The sequence below is a fragment of the Schistocerca piceifrons genome, chromosome 9 (genome assembly GCF_021461385.2).
Source record: "Schistocerca piceifrons isolate TAMUIC-IGC-003096 chromosome 9, iqSchPice1.1, whole genome shotgun sequence".
Lineage (NCBI taxonomy): Eukaryota > Metazoa > Arthropoda > Insecta > Orthoptera > Acrididae > Schistocerca > Schistocerca piceifrons.
Genome location: NC_060146.1, coordinates 138731888 through 138747681, shown reverse-complemented (window position 1 = coordinate 138747681; position 15794 = coordinate 138731888). Strand labels below are relative to the sequence as shown.

Here is a 15794-nt window from a genome sequence, read left to right as displayed (position 1 = left end):
TTGCAGGGTATATCATATCCTGTGCATTCATGGTGATCTCTTGACACTTTCAGTGTCCTAGCTTATGTTAGTATAATGTTCATTTGCATACTTGTACTGTTATGACAAATTATTCTGAGACATTTTTTGTTTTTTCTCCAGTAATAACTTCACTGACATCAGGGACGACAGTGGTTCTGGTGATAGTCATGGTTTGCGTACTAAAGTTTGCTTGGCTTCTGGAACAGGCAACAGGATACAAAGCACCACCAGGCAGGAAGCACCCTGTGTGAATAAAACTAGTGCAATGCTTCTGCTGTACAGGTACAGTTGTTATGTCTGCAAAAAAGTATTTGCACGTCTGCAGGATCTGAAGGATCACACTCACATGAGACGTGATTTTTTGCATTCCAGCAGTGAGTGCCACAAAACACTCACTTCCAGTTCTCATGTGAAGATGTCCTTGCGTGTGCACTCTGGAGAACGCCCCTACAGCTGTGGCGTTTGCAACAAGTCATTTACACGGTATAGTAGTCTGAAGTTACATTCAAAGATCCACTCTGATGAACGCCCCTACCGCTGTGGCGTTTGCGACAAGTCATTCTCATTTAACAGCTACTTGATGCACCGCTCTATGGTACACACTGGTGAACGCCCACACACCTGTGGCGTGTGCCACAAGAGCTTCAAGCTAAGTTGTCATCTGAAGCGACATTCACAGGTGCACACTGGTGAACGCCCTTACCGCTGTGGCGTGTGCAATAAGACATTCGCGCAGAATAGTACTCTGAAGATACATTCAAACCTCCACACAGGTGAACGCCCTTACCACTGTGGCGTATGCAACAAGTCATTCGCATTTAAGAGTAACTTAATGCAGCATTCTCAGCTGCACACTGGTGAACGCCCCTACACTTGTGGCATGTGCAACAAGAGTTTCAAGCTAAATGGTCATCTGAAGCGACATTCACAGCTGCACACTGATGCACGCCCCTACCGCTGTGGTGTGTGCAACAAGACATTCAGGCTAAATTATCATCTGAAGCAACATTCGAAGGTCCACCATGGTGAACGCCTCTAACGCTGTGTAGTATGCTACAAGACATTCACATAAAATGGTAGTCCAAAGCAGTACTGAAAGTTACACAATGGGGAACATCCCTGAACTTGTGATTTGGGTGGAAAGTCATTTAGGCACCAGGCTGAACAGATACAACATTCACAACTCCACATTGGTGAACATCCGTAAGTCTTTAATGTCTATGAGTATAAAAACATTCGTGCAGAGGAGGATCCTCAGGGAGAACTTATGGCTTCATTCTGGAACAGACTATAGAAATGCAGCATTTTGTGAAAAGAAATACAAACTTAACAGCAGCTTGACGAAACATCTACTTCTTCATGAAAGGCAATCACTATATAGTTATGGTGTGTGAATGAAGGGAATTACAAGCAGTTGCAGACTTGAGGAGCACTCACCTCTTCACACAGGAAAGGTCTCAAGCTATACCTGCAGGTGCATACTAGTGAATACTAGTGTTACTGTAACTAGTCTCATATGAGGTTCAAGAGCAGCAACTCACATGCATGTCTCGATTCTTATGACTATGTTGTAAAAATTATGTCTGACTGCAGAGCTGGCTTAGGAGTCAGTCTTAGACGTGCTTAGTATCAGAACAGCAACACCAGTGTAATCATAATAATTATAGGACTCACATCTATTAAATGTGTCATGAGAATTGTTACAGTGCTACAATAATTTGCTGGAACGATAAAAACCTCATGATGATATCAACTTCAACTGTAATCAACATATAACTCAAATGTAAGTAATTTCCTTCGAGCAGAATGATGCCAGATGGCATGATTATGTAGAGTTCTACCAAGTTCTATCCAGATGTCCAACGTTATGGCATGGATACTGTCTACAAAGAAAAGAATGTCAACATGCCTTTGTATGTTACAGAAATTCTGCAATTGCATTATTGTGGTTATTATGAGACACAAAGTGTAGGAAAGTGATATGTATTGAAATGTGAGATTCTTGAAGTTTGAGTGTGTGCTCAGTTCCATCAGCCTTGCTATTAATGTAAATAATGAATTCAAAACACACTGCTAGTGTGGAGTTAACTGTTCGAGTGTCATGTTAGTATTAAAGTATTATCATTATGATATTATCAATAGTTGTTTAACCATACTCTGTCAATGTTGTGGGTTTATCTATTTTATTAGTGTATCTTGTAAGTATGCACCAGGTGCAATAGAATCATGGCGTGTCTGCCTTACTCATTTTTATTGAAATGCCTAAGAGTTATTAGATAAAATATTGGTTTCCATAGTTATGACCATTCTATAATTTAGTCTGAAGTGGTCACCTATGATTAAATGTATCATGCTACAAAAAGGGAAACTAGTAATTGCGAAGTACACAACATAAAAAATTCAGATTGTTACTTACTATGGACTGTAGAGCCTTAGGCATTGTATCTGTCTTTATAATTCAAAGACGAAATCTTGTGCGAAATATCAACCAAATTTATGATGGGATTTTTCTGACCATCGTTTGTCAGTCAAATGATTTTGCTAGGCATTCGCAAGACCTACTTACGAAATCTTAGTGCAATATCTGTTCCATGGTGCATCGATCTGTAAACATTTTTATCCACTACTCCATGACAGAGATGGTGTCATTTATGGTAGTTTAAGAAAGTTTTCTTATTTGGATCTGTGACTTCTAATAACTAGGGCATTCATGAAAACAAGTGTTTTAACATGTCCCTACACATCAATGAGCTTCAACAATAACAAATATGAATACAAATTCATATTTTATTTTATCCATGTTGGATCTTGTGAACTCCATGACTATTAATGATAGTTACTGAATAACTCAACCAGCCACATATACTTCTTAATAGGTTTTATTTTAGTGCCACAACTGGTTTCATGATAATATTTTCAGTATGTACTGATTAACAGCATGTCATCTGCTCCTTCACTGCACAAGAATATTTAATATTTAATGCCACTTTATGAATTGTTTCATTAGTAAAAATACTCGAAAGTACTTGCGTTTATTTAGGTATAATGTGAAATACTTATAATCACTCAGATAAGTATCAGTATATGGCGATTTGTATTGTTGTGGTCCATTTGGCTTTTCATGTCGAGGTATATATGTTGTTGAATTGCAAACAACAAATATATTGTAATTAAATTACTGTAGCATATTTCATAATATTCTTAATGTCAGTGTTGAATGTCACACCCTGGAAATATCTGAAGCCATCTACAGATGGGTGTGATAGCCTGAAAATGGTTATGTCTCTAAAATGAAACATTTTAGGAATATATCTAGCTGTTTGTGGAATTAACTAACTGTAAATTAATGTAATTTGTATGTCATGCAATAGATTACTGTTGTCTGTAATAGTATTTTCCTGGAATTTCACTTTAAAATAACATCACTATGGATGTACTCGTATTATTCTTTAGTGTTGTAACACTGTGCTACTCATTTATAACATGGAATGCAGACATTGCCTTATGCAGTGTATATTTGAAGACCTTCTGAGGTATTTTGTGATCCATGTGTAAGAACATATAAGTATTCGTTCCCATAACTGAATTGTGTAGCAGTATGTTGTCACACTATTTTTCACTTTTCTGACGTACTGTCCTCGTTGTAGTTGTAGTTATGCCACTGGTGATTTGGTTACCAAAGTTCATGTGACTGAGGAACAAGAAACACGCTTCTAATACAGCACATTCAGTGCACAAAACTGAACGCCTATGTAGCTGTGACATCTGCAAACATATCTAGGTGGCTGAATTATGTGGAGTCTTTACCAAGTTATATGCAGATGGGAAATTAAATGGCAGGGATAGGGCTTGTCAAAACCCTATATGTAATTAAAACATGATCATAATAGAAGTTACTGTAAACTCTATGGATCTATACCACCACTGAAATATCAGATCTTTGAATTTTGAGAGTAAGTCACTACACTGTGCTGTACACTGTTCTCTCTTATACCCATGGCTAGCTCAACCTTAAACCTCTCGTCAGTACTTGATAATTGTGAATGAATGAAACCCAATCTTTTAGTGAAACGGTATTTTCTCTTCTCATGTATTACCTAACATTACATTACATTACTTTTGTATTGAGAGCCAATCAGCTTTGCTTCAGGTAGCCATGGAGACATATTCACACCTTATTGTCATTGCAGTACTTCTGACCACTCTGTTTGCAAACAGTAGTTGGTATGGCTATTAACACTGCTGATAATAATATAACTCAGCATCGCAGATATATATATATGGATAGGCTGCCACGACCAGAGTGAGTTAATATGAACGTTTTCAGGTTATGATACCATGTGACATTGTCAAATAACTGCCACTAAACGATGCTGAAGTTTCTACCATATTTTCAGTGGTCATCCTCTGGGTCTATTGACTCACAGAACCACCAGTGCCACCTTGCCTAAAAACTTAGTTTTATTGAGCAATAGTTATTTTCCGCTATGACATGACACCATGCCCATCAAGCTTTCATGTTTACATTTGCAAATGTTCCTCACCTTCTTATCACAATCTCATTGTAGACAGCAGCAAGTGGACTGCAGGACACACACCCTTTCAAGCAGCTTTTCAGTATGTTGCCTCTCTGAACTTGAATGAATGTAGTACTAACACCAATACATTACCTGTGAGGTTTTTTGTATGGGTTGTTACAGCAAAGAAAAAAGAAAAATACAAGGACTTCAGTTTTATGCTCCATCACACACATATGTAGCATTAGCAATAACTTAGCACAGTTTTGGTAACATGGGTAACATGTGGCATAATGTGGAATTAATAAAAAAGCATGTGCACCCTTGGTGTTTACAGAACTGAATACCGAAGAACTGCTATCCAGAACAGCATACAAACCTCCAACTGTAAACATGTCATGGCTTTGACGTTGGCACTGTGGGACTTAGCAGATCGATGTTGGCAGTCCATTCCTGTTAACTGTAACCAAAGGAACGAGTATTTCACAGCTGCGAGGACCACTCAGTCTGGGTGGAAGTATTGAGGAATCGTGGCTGCTGCAAAGAATGGCTATGACAGCTTTCTGAAGGAATGAATATGTTGCAGGCGCCAAAATGTAGCTAACTGTCGGCTTTGACGAGTGATGCAGTTATAATGGCTACTGGGAACGCAGTTCTTTGAGCACATTTTGAATTGCTCTTATTTACAGCGTTATTTGTTGTACTCTTTCGTTGGTTATTTTTAACCTTTGCTAAGTGTATGAAAAAATTTGGCCTGTTCTTCCGTTTTGGAGTGAGTTATACACTCCTGGAAATGGAAAAAAGAACACATTGACACCGGTGTGTCAGACCCACCATACTTGCTCCGGACACTGCGAGAGGGCTGTACAAGCAATGATCACACGCACGGCACAGCGGACACACCAGGAACCGCGGTGTTGGCCGTCGAATGGCGCTAGCTGCGCAGCATTTGTGCACCGCCGCCGTCAGTGTCAGCCAGTTTGCCGTGGCATACGGAGCTCCATCGCAGTCTTTAACACTGGTAGCATGCCGCGACAGCGTGGACGTGAACCGTATGTGCAGTTGACGGACTTTGAGCGAGGGCATATAGTGGGCATGCGGGAGGCCGGGTGGACGTACCGCCGAATTGTTCAACACGTGGGGCGTGAGGTCTCCACAGTACATCGATGTTGTCGCCAGTGGTCGGCGGAAGGTGCACGTGCCCGTCGACCTGGGACCGGACCGCAGTGACGCACGGATGCACGCCAAGACCGTAGGATCCTACGCAGTGCCGTAGGGGTCCGCACCGCCACTTCCCAGCAAATTAGGAACACTGTTGCTCCTGGGGTATCGGCGAGGACCATTCGCAACCGTCTCCATGAAGCTGGGCTATGGTCCCGCACACCGTTAGGCCGTCTTCCGCTCACGCCCCAACATCGTGCAGCCCGCCTCCAGTGGTGTCGTGACAGGCGTGAATGGAGGGACGAATGGAGACATGTCGTCTTCAGCGATGAGAGTCGCTTCTGCCTTGGTGCCAATGATGGTCGTATGCGTGTTTGGCGCCGTGCAGGTGAGCGCCACAATCAGGATTGCATACGACCGAGGCACACAGGGCCAACACCCGGCATCATGGTGTGGGGAGCGATCTCCTACACTGGCCGTACACCACTGGTGATCGTCGAGGGGACACTGAACAGTGCACGGTACATCCAAACCATCATCGAACCCATCGTTCTACCATTCCTAGACTGGCAAGGGAACTTGCTGTTCCAACAGGTCAATGCACGTCCGCATGTATCCCGTGCCACCCAACGTGCTCTAGAAGGTGTAAGTCAACTACCCTGGCCAGCAAGATCTCCGGATCTGTCCCCCATTGAGCATGTTTGGGACTGGATGAAGCGTCGTCTCACGCGGTCTGCACGTCCAGCACGAACGCTGGTCCAACTTAGGCGCCAGGTGGAAATCGCATGGCAAGCCGTTCCACAAGACTACATCCAGCATCTCTACGATCGTCTCCATGGGAGAATAGCAGCCTGCATTGCTGCGAAATTTGTATATACACTGTACTAGTGCCGACATTGTGCATGCTCTGTTGCCTGTGTCTATGTGCCTGTGGTTCTGTCAGTGTGATCATGTGATGTATCTGACCCCAGGAATGTGTCAATAAAGTTTCCCCTTCCTGGGACAGTGAATTCACGGTGTTCTTATTTCAATTTGCAGGAGTGTAGTATTTAGTCGGTTAATCAATGTTTCATTCTTTAGAATATATTTTTTTTTAAAAATTCGTACTATGTATTGTGGCCTCACTACAGCTGTAAAACTTATCTAACTGCGACTTCCAGTAGCAACCAACACAACCCGTCAGTATCCAATTTAAAGTTGGTTGCTCTGTAGAAAATGATTTATTTAATAGACATCCTATAATTCAGTCAGTAAGGTATATTAATTTAATTATGACCTATAATAACAGTCAGTGCACAAAACACAAGTTTTGGCAACCACCGAACTAAAAACATGCAAATGTCTTAATGATGATTCGCTACATCATATATAACATTATGTTTAAAACGCCTATTATACTGTTTGCTGCACTGTGTATGTCATTTCAGTGGAAATTTGTAAAATAATAATCACAATACCAGTCACTTGTAAATGTTTAAACCACAGTTTTTTGCAACTCTGAAAACTGTCCACTTAAAAAAAGTACTTTGATATTACAATCTGCTCCTAGTACTTCACGTATTTGCTTACAATAGTGAACATGTAGACACATTTTACTTCTCCACCTCCTGTTCTATACTTCATCTATATATATGCAAGTTCACATATGTAGAATGCCACACTCATGGCATCAATGAGTTTCCACTTCTCTTAGCAGACTGCTTTGTTACTGCTACACATAGTGTGACCTATCAATATATTACAAAACTCGTCTCTCTCGCAAATTATTACATAAATTGCAATTCTTTAAACTTTGCACGTGGATGTACAGTTTTATGCATACAAAAATATTTTACTCAAAAGTAAAGTATTAAATGGGCAAGCACACACCATTAAAAAATGAAAATTTAATTGCATACACAGCATTTGCAGGAAGTATATAGAGGGAAACCTACATTTTGATGTGAACCATTGCAATTCTATATTGCTTGTTAATAGAAAAGGAAAATTAAGAAAAATTAATGTACATCAAATTATGGAACTATCTTCTCACTGCCTGTTATAGCGATAGGGCACAGATAGAATTGGTTCATTTAATGTTATTGATTTCTGTAACAGCCAAAAGGTAGGCATCATAATAAATTCAGTAATTTTCTCATGATATCCAAGAACCAAGTGAATGATGAAAAATCGATTTACTACAGGGGAATCCTAAACTATAAAAAATTTATTTGTGTCTAGTGTGGAATACGTTATTTGCTTAACAGGTATGACTCATCAGTTGTTATTTTAATGCTCACTTTATATATTAAAGGAAGGAAGATATGATTTAAGACACAAAGGAATTGCAGACATTGTCTGCAACTGGTCATTGATTTAAATCAGTGGGGAATTTTGAAAACTGTGCCACATGGATATTCGAATCCAGGTTTCCCGCTTACTAGGCAGATGCACTGACCAGTAAGCCATTGAGACACAGTGGTCTTTACAACTGTGTGGATTACATAACACGTCTCTTGTCACACAATATTAACCATAAGATTTCGGTTCTGGTGTGCATCTTCATTGAAGAGATCAGTGGCTGTCTTCACCTTAATTATATGTGTGTTGTGTCTGGTCTTTTTGATATGTCTAAAAGAACAGACACCACATATATGGCTGCGCGGTCTAATGTGCAGCTACCCCCATTGGAGGTTCGAGTCCTCTGTCGGGCGTGGGTGTTGTGTTATCGTTAGTGTAACTTAGATTAAGTAGTGTGTAAGCCTAGATACCGATGACCATAGCAGTTTGGTCCCATAGGAACTTACCACAAATTTCCAAACACTACATATGTATTATGACTTAATTTATCATTGATGACAAGATAATTAAGATGGGCTTTAAATATCACTCATCTGTAGAATAAATGGACATAGAAAATTGCTGTTTCGCCAAATTCGTTATGAATCAGCTTACTAACAAGTTCCCATGCTTGAGTGATGATATTATGCTCTCAGCCTAAAAAACTTTTACCTTTTGTAAAATTAAACTAAAAACAGCAAACGATCTAAATGACAAACAATTTTATTTGTGAGACTTCCTGGCAGATTAAAACTGCGTGCTTGACTGAGACTCCAACTCGAGACCTTTATCTTCCATGGGTCCCGAGTTCGAGTCTCGGCTCGGCACATTGATTTAATTTTACAGGAAGTTTCATATCAGTGCGCGCTCTGCTGAAGAGTGAAATTCACATTCTGGGTATTTTGTTTGTGTTTTGTGAAATAGCTGCCAAGGAAAATTCCTGTACTTCACGTATCAGTGCCTTCTGATCCTTGTGTTTTTACTATAAGGATCATATGTACACTTAAAGAAAGAACAGGAGAAGTAAAGTAAAAAACATTAATGTTACCGAACAACGTAATGTGCACCACTTCACAAAGGAACATCATTCAACCCTGATGGTGTCATAGTTGGGGAGGGGGCAGGAAAGCACAGGAATGACATAGTAGTCGCTGGTGCAGCAGCGGGCAATGCCCTCCGCTGGCCCATGGACAGCGTCACTGATGACAACGACGTGACAGCGACCGAATGCCCAATCGGTCGAACCGAATGCCGACGCCCAACTCTGATGCCCTTAAATAGTGCAGACCGCTGCTGAATCCGCCGGTTACGCGGCGGCGTGTTTATTAGAAGGTTCTCGATGAATTGGCTAACGCAACCGCGCCACACGCGGCCCTCGCACCCGTAATTCTGCTAATGCTGCGTTCTGATGGCTGCCGCGAACGTACACACATACCGATGCTCATTGCAAAAGTGTGTCACCTGCATAATGCGCTGGCCAGCCTTCGTCCGCCGTTTGCCGTGAGGCTGGCGCATCGCGCACTGAAACACACTAAATCACAATTTCACACCGTATTTCCTAAAAATAACTCCTTGTCCTCTACAATTCCTCCCTCGTACGAAAAGAATTCGTCCCTAAATTCAACCAAAAAGTCAAAACAACTACAGTTCACTTCAAAAACACCACAAAATGCGATTGATTCCATATTTACGCTGTGTTCATTCACTTCTATCCTCAGTCTAATCTTTGTCCATAAACATTACTCAGTGTTCTCCTGCAGTACCTGACAACTGTTCAGTGATTTTGTCTGGACCTTTAGGTTAAAGGTTGGAAGGGGCGGGATTTGGGCTACCTTTCTCTTGAGCCGATAGTACACTAATCCTACGACAAAGATAAAAATGCAGGTGGCGGTGGTTGATGACCCAATAACTAGTAAGCGTTGCTTATGCTCATTACGGTACTCATGCACTCGTTTAAAAAGATGTTCCATAGTTATATGTCCATCCTGAGCTGCTAGCATCTGGTCCAAAGAGGCGAGCAAAGTCGGGTCTAATGTGCTATTCAAAAGAATGAGATTTTCTTTCGTGATGAATTGCACCGATTGGTCGGTAAACGGAAAGCTGGCCCTGAAATGTCACACTGTGTGCCGTTAATTAACAGTCCCTGCCTCTGCATTTCTATTCTTTGCGTACTCCCTTGCTTACCCTGCTCGTAACAAACGCAAATAAAGACTGTGTTTTCCATTACTGAAAATACCCAATGTGGACCCATTTGCTGAAAGAACTGCACCGTGCCTTCTATAATTTCCTTAGGGCACTCCGCGACTGGTTCTTGAGAGCGGAATAGAGAATACTCACAAGATTTGGGATCACTGTGTAACAATTCCGCGGGGTAGATGGTAACTGGACCTGTTCGACAACGCAGCAGGTCTTGTGCAGTGAGGAACGCATGAGCTTGTCTGTTACGTGCCACTAATAGTATTTCCAGTACGATTAATTGTACGAATTTCTGCAAAATTTCCCACTTCACTAGATATGTATGCAAGGCGTAACATTCAAATTTGCAATCCTTACATGTTGATTGTATTATGATGTGAATTCTCAGCAGGGTACTGGTAACATTGGCCATTTTGTAGTACAGAGATAAGTGTTCGTCTGTTAATGTCGTCAGTAGCTCGAGGGATGCGGGCAGTTCCGATTGAACTTTCCGTAATCCTTCCCGAAGTTGTTCCAAAGGTAACAGTACCGGGGTTAGGTGCCCGCGCATTGCGTGCAACAAAGCCTCCTGTAGTTCCGTGGCTTCTTTGCGTGTTTCTGTAAAACTATCAGCAAGAAAACGGAGCAGCTTAGCGATTATCAGCTGTGAATCGATGTTATCCAACCGGTACTTGACTATACCCAAGTCGTGACTGGTTGTGTCGGCTGTGACCTTAATGTGGGACATCAAGGTCGTGGTCAAAGCTCGCAATTGGCGCGTATTGTTACCTACATCTTTCTCCTAACTCTCTAATTGGGTTGTGTGAAGATCTATCATTCCCTGGTTGCTATTCACATTATCCTGTACCTGCCATAGCGTATCGTTAATACTTTTAATATCTTCCGCGTCAGCGGTCCCAAAAATAGTTTTTAAAATACGGCCACCTGCGTCGAACCATCCTCTTTTCCTGCAGTTTGCCGCAACTGAGATTGTAAGCGTGCAAAAGCTGATCGTAGTAGCTCATATTCCCCCTGTGTGTCATTAAACCTTGACTGATTAGCGACCATGGGATGAAGTTTATTAAACGTATCCTCTAATTTATTGATTTCGTCTTCAACCAGCCAAATATTAAAACCACTCTTAAGGTCCATTGATGTCCGGACTTAATTACGTCCGCCTCGTGATGACTGGGTGTTGTGTGCTGTCCTTAGGTTGGTTAGGTTTAAGTAGTTCTAAGTTCTAGGGGACTGATGACCATAGATGTTAAGTCCCATAGTGCTCAGAGCCATTTGAACTATTTGAACTTAATTACGTCCGCTTGTCGCAAGAACAAAACACCACTTGATACAGGACGTATCTTCAAGGCTTCAGCTAAGTAGTAACAGCAAAACAGAATAACTATACTGAGAGGTAGTGCACACCTTCCCTCTTCCCTCTTCAGCGCAACCCACGACGCTGGAACTGCTGGGTTTACCAAATCGTCACGCCTTCTGAGAAACAATAGAAAAACAACTCACATTAGCTCTTCCTTTTTGCGCGTGGCCTAAGAGTATAGTAGCATGTGTGATCGCTTCCACAATTAACTTGGTTCTCTTGTTTTTCTACTTCTTTCTTATTCTTTTCCTATCTTTCTCTCCACTAGAAGTTACTGCAGACAATGAAGGAAGTTCCTCAAAATTTCCCTTGAAAGGCCTAATTCGGCTCACATGCACAATAGTTGGGCGAGTTGGAAGCTGTAATTTTACATTCACCGGCGATGTCATCTCGATCACCTGGAAAGGACCTTGATAGCGGGATACAAGGTTCTTCGTTTTTCCTTTTGGTACATACGGATTAGTCATCATCACTCATTGTCCTACATGATATTTGGGTAAAGCCACCTTTCTATTGTGAATTTTGTCCTGTCTCTCTAACGCTTTAGTGTTCATTTTTTTCACCTGCCGCCAGATTGTTTTCAACTTTGTGGATAAATCCTTAACAGCCGAAATATCGGTTCCTGGTGGGGTCTTGAGCAATTCAAACGGAGATGGCATCTTCTGATCGAACAGTACTTCATACGGAGATAATCCTGTACTTTCATGCACTTTTGAGTTATACGCCGCGGTTACAAATGTAAATAGGGTATTCCAATTGTTTGTTGTATTGCGAATTTACGTAATAACGTAACGTCTTAACGATTGTACGATGAAGTGTCTCGGTCGTTAACTACCGACATTGAGCTACATTATCCAGAGTTTCAGTGATATTGGGCATTGGGTATGCATCAGATACAGTTTTTTGATACAGGAAACGATAATCACAACAAAAACGACATGCCTTGCCCCCATCAGGTGATTTTTTACGCACTAATACGACAGGAGCGGAACAGGGACTACTCCTGGTTTCTGTTATCCCATCCCTAAGCTGTTGATTAATAAATTCTTCCATGCCAGACTGTAAACTTTTTGGAACATGATATGGACGATTATACACCGGTGCTTCATTCCCAGTGGGGATGTAATGCTGAACTAACGGTGTGGCAGGCAGTGGACCATGAGAATTAAATAACTCTTTATATTCCGTCAAAAGGTTCTCCATGATTTCTCTGTCTTGTCCTTCTAAATGTGCTACTTTACCTCTCAGTGCGGACCAGCTGACAGATTCTCCTGGCATTGTGTAATCTGCTGCGAAATTCTTATCCAGTTCATCTTCCCCTATTGTCTCCAGATTCGTTATTACGGTACCCCGTGCTAACTGCACCTCTTCAAGGTCAAAATTACCAATACTGACAGGCACAACCTTTTTTCCTTCTATCTCCCGCACGTAGGACACGCTACGCTGCGTAAAACACTTCATTTTATCCTGTGGCTCTTTCTCAGACGAAGGTTCAACGATACACACAACGAATTTACCAGCATGTTAGCTTCAACATCTGCCCGGATTATTTTCCCTGTACCCTTCGGTATAGTATCCCGCGAGTTACACCTAAGGGACCTTGAACGCAGATTAGGTGGCCTACCTGACATCTGGGCGGTTCCTTGCAACAGTAATGGTTTTTCGGCCACAGAACCTAGGCGAAATTGTATTCCGTCCAGTTCTATTGTACGCCGTTTCATGTTAACTTTTTGGTGATGCGCAACCAGGAAATCCAATCCGAGTATGACATCATAGCTGCTGCCAACAACTGGAAGAACTTCTGCCTTCACCTGGAAGTTCCTCATTTCCACTCAGAAGTTTAACACCGCTGATCCGAGTGACTTCACCTGTCCCTCACCCATGCCACTTAACGCCCAGCGTGGTGGTATTAATTCTACTTTACCGAGTACATTTCTATTCGACACAGATACCTGAGACCCGGTATCCAATAAAAATTTCCACGTTCTGCCCCTCACCAAGCCGGTCAGACAAAAGTCTGCCACTGATTCTGCACTAGCATTAATCTAGTCATATGTATACATTTCCACAGTTATCATTTACCTGTGTCATCTATGGCCTGTGGTCCACGACAGCTGCTTCAGCGCTGGTTTTGGATAGCGCCAATTTGGCGTGCACAGAATGCTTTACCCAAGGCAGCACATGAACAGTTCAAAAAAATTAGCTATTTCAGAAATGTTTTCGCCTGAGCTGCAAAAGCCAATGATCACGTTCTTTTGGACATCAGACAAGTTGCTCCGTTTCCACATTACAACAACGGGATGGATAGTGTCTTGAAGGGAGGATATAAGATGAACATCAACAAAAGTAAAACGAGGATAATGGAATGTAGTCGAATTAAGTCAGGTGATGTTGAGGGTATTAGATTAGGAAATGAGACACTTAAAGTAGTAAAGGAGTTTTGCTATTTGCGGAGCAAATTAACTGATGATGGTCGAAGTAGAGAGGATATAAAATGTAGACTGGCAATTGGAAGGAAAGCGTTTCTGAAGAAGAGAAATTTGTTAATATCGAGTGTAGATTTAAGTGTCAGGAAGTCGTTTCTGAAAGTATTTGTATGGAATGTAGCCATGTATGGAAGTGAAAAATGGACGATAAATAGTTTAGACAAGAAGAGAATAGAAGCTTTCGAAATGTGGTGCTACAGAGGAATGCTGTAGATTAGATGGGTAGATCACATAAATAATGAGGAGATGTTGATTATGATAGGGGAGAAGAGAAGTTTGTGGCACAACTTGACTAGAAGAAGGGATCGGTTGGTAAGACAAGTTCTGAGGCATCGAGGGATCACCAATTTAGTATTGGAGGGCAGCGTGGAGGGTAAAAATCGTAGAGGGAGACCAAGAGGTGAATACACAAAGCAGATTCACAAGGATGTAGGTTGCAGCAGGTACTGGGAGATGAAGCAGCTTGCACAGGATAGAGTAGCATGGAGAGCTGTATCAAACCAATCTCAGGACTGAAGACCACAACAACAACAACAACAACAACAGCTGCACTATCTTTTGCATCTCCACCCTGACACTCTTTATATACCCTCCAGTATTAGTGCTGCCATCTGACATCTGTGAGTGTTTATTGTATGTTGACACTTACATATGCGGTGGTCACATTAATGAGACTGGACTGTTTAAGCCTTATATGTTTCATGACTACTATGAAGTGTAGGAGTATATCAGAAGTGGAATACCACGCTGGTATTGTTGATGATTACAATGGATGCATCGCTATGGTGACAGGAATGAAGTACAAGATGAATTGAGAATGCTTACTATAATAAAAGTAACGTAAATAAGTTCAGACAAATAGTGCCACAGTAATTCTAATAATTCTTGGAGTAAATCACGACGACCACTCTCTTCCCCATGTAGCTGTTATGAAGGTTCTATATTAAAAGGTAACGCAACTCGAAGTGTCCCTGCACTGACAGTAAATACAAATTGGAGAAATGGTGAAATAGGGCGACACTTGGATAATCATCTTGGCTCTACAGTTCATATCAAGTGCTACCATAGATATTGTAACAGGATGACTGGAGCAGGTGACATGGCCTAGGTTGTAGGGTGTGGCTGGGTAGAAGAGGGTGGCTGTTTTTGGCAATCTTCCTCTTTATTGTTGATTCTCCCAATACATTTTCCAGTAGCTCAGCCCCACCACTCGTGTCGTGGTGGAGATGTGCTGATGCAAGGAGTGCGGGGAATACGACGCTGGGCTCGGTCAGCAGCTGTGCAGGCGGTAGGAGGTTAGCAGCCTGAGGCCCAGCCCAGCGCGCCTCTTGCTGACCAAGGCCAGCATCGCATTCGCCGTACTCCTTTATCAGCACATCTCCACCACGACACGAGCGATGGGGCTGAGCTACTGGAAAATGTATTGGGAGAATCAACAATAAAGAAGAAGATTGCCAAAAACAGCCACCTTCTTCTACTCAGCCACACCCTACAACCTAGACCATGTCACCTGCTCCAGTCATCCTATTACAATATCTATGGTAGCACTTGATATGAACTGTAGAGCCAAGATGATTATCCAAGTGTCGCCCTATTCCACCATTTCTCCAATTTGTATTTACTGTCAGTGCAGGGACACTTTGAGTTGCGTTACCTTTTAATATAGAACCTTCATAACAGCTGCATGGGGAAGAGAGTGGTCGTCATGATTTACTCCAAGAATTATTAGAATTACTGTGG

The 15794-nt window shown here is 41.8% G+C and overlaps 1 protein-coding gene across 3 annotated transcripts in view; it reads left to right on the top strand.

Annotated features, from left to right (window-relative positions):
• LOC124717375 (zinc finger protein 501-like) overlaps positions 1-15794 on the top strand; it is a 442600-nt gene that overhangs the window by 389504 nt on the left and 37302 nt on the right. The window contains exons 8-9 of one of the 3 annotated variants that reach the window (XM_047244217.1): positions 142-303; positions 394-3414. The exons of 1 other annotated variant lie outside the window; for it this stretch is intronic. In XM_047244217.1, coding sequence (XP_047100173.1) covers positions 142-303; positions 394-1060 — 829 coding nt within the window. In that variant the 3' untranslated portion in view covers positions 1061-3414. Of the gene's footprint in view, positions 1-141; positions 3415-15794 lie in introns of those variants that run through there. One more of the 3 variants, XM_047244213.1, reaches the window with a different exon arrangement.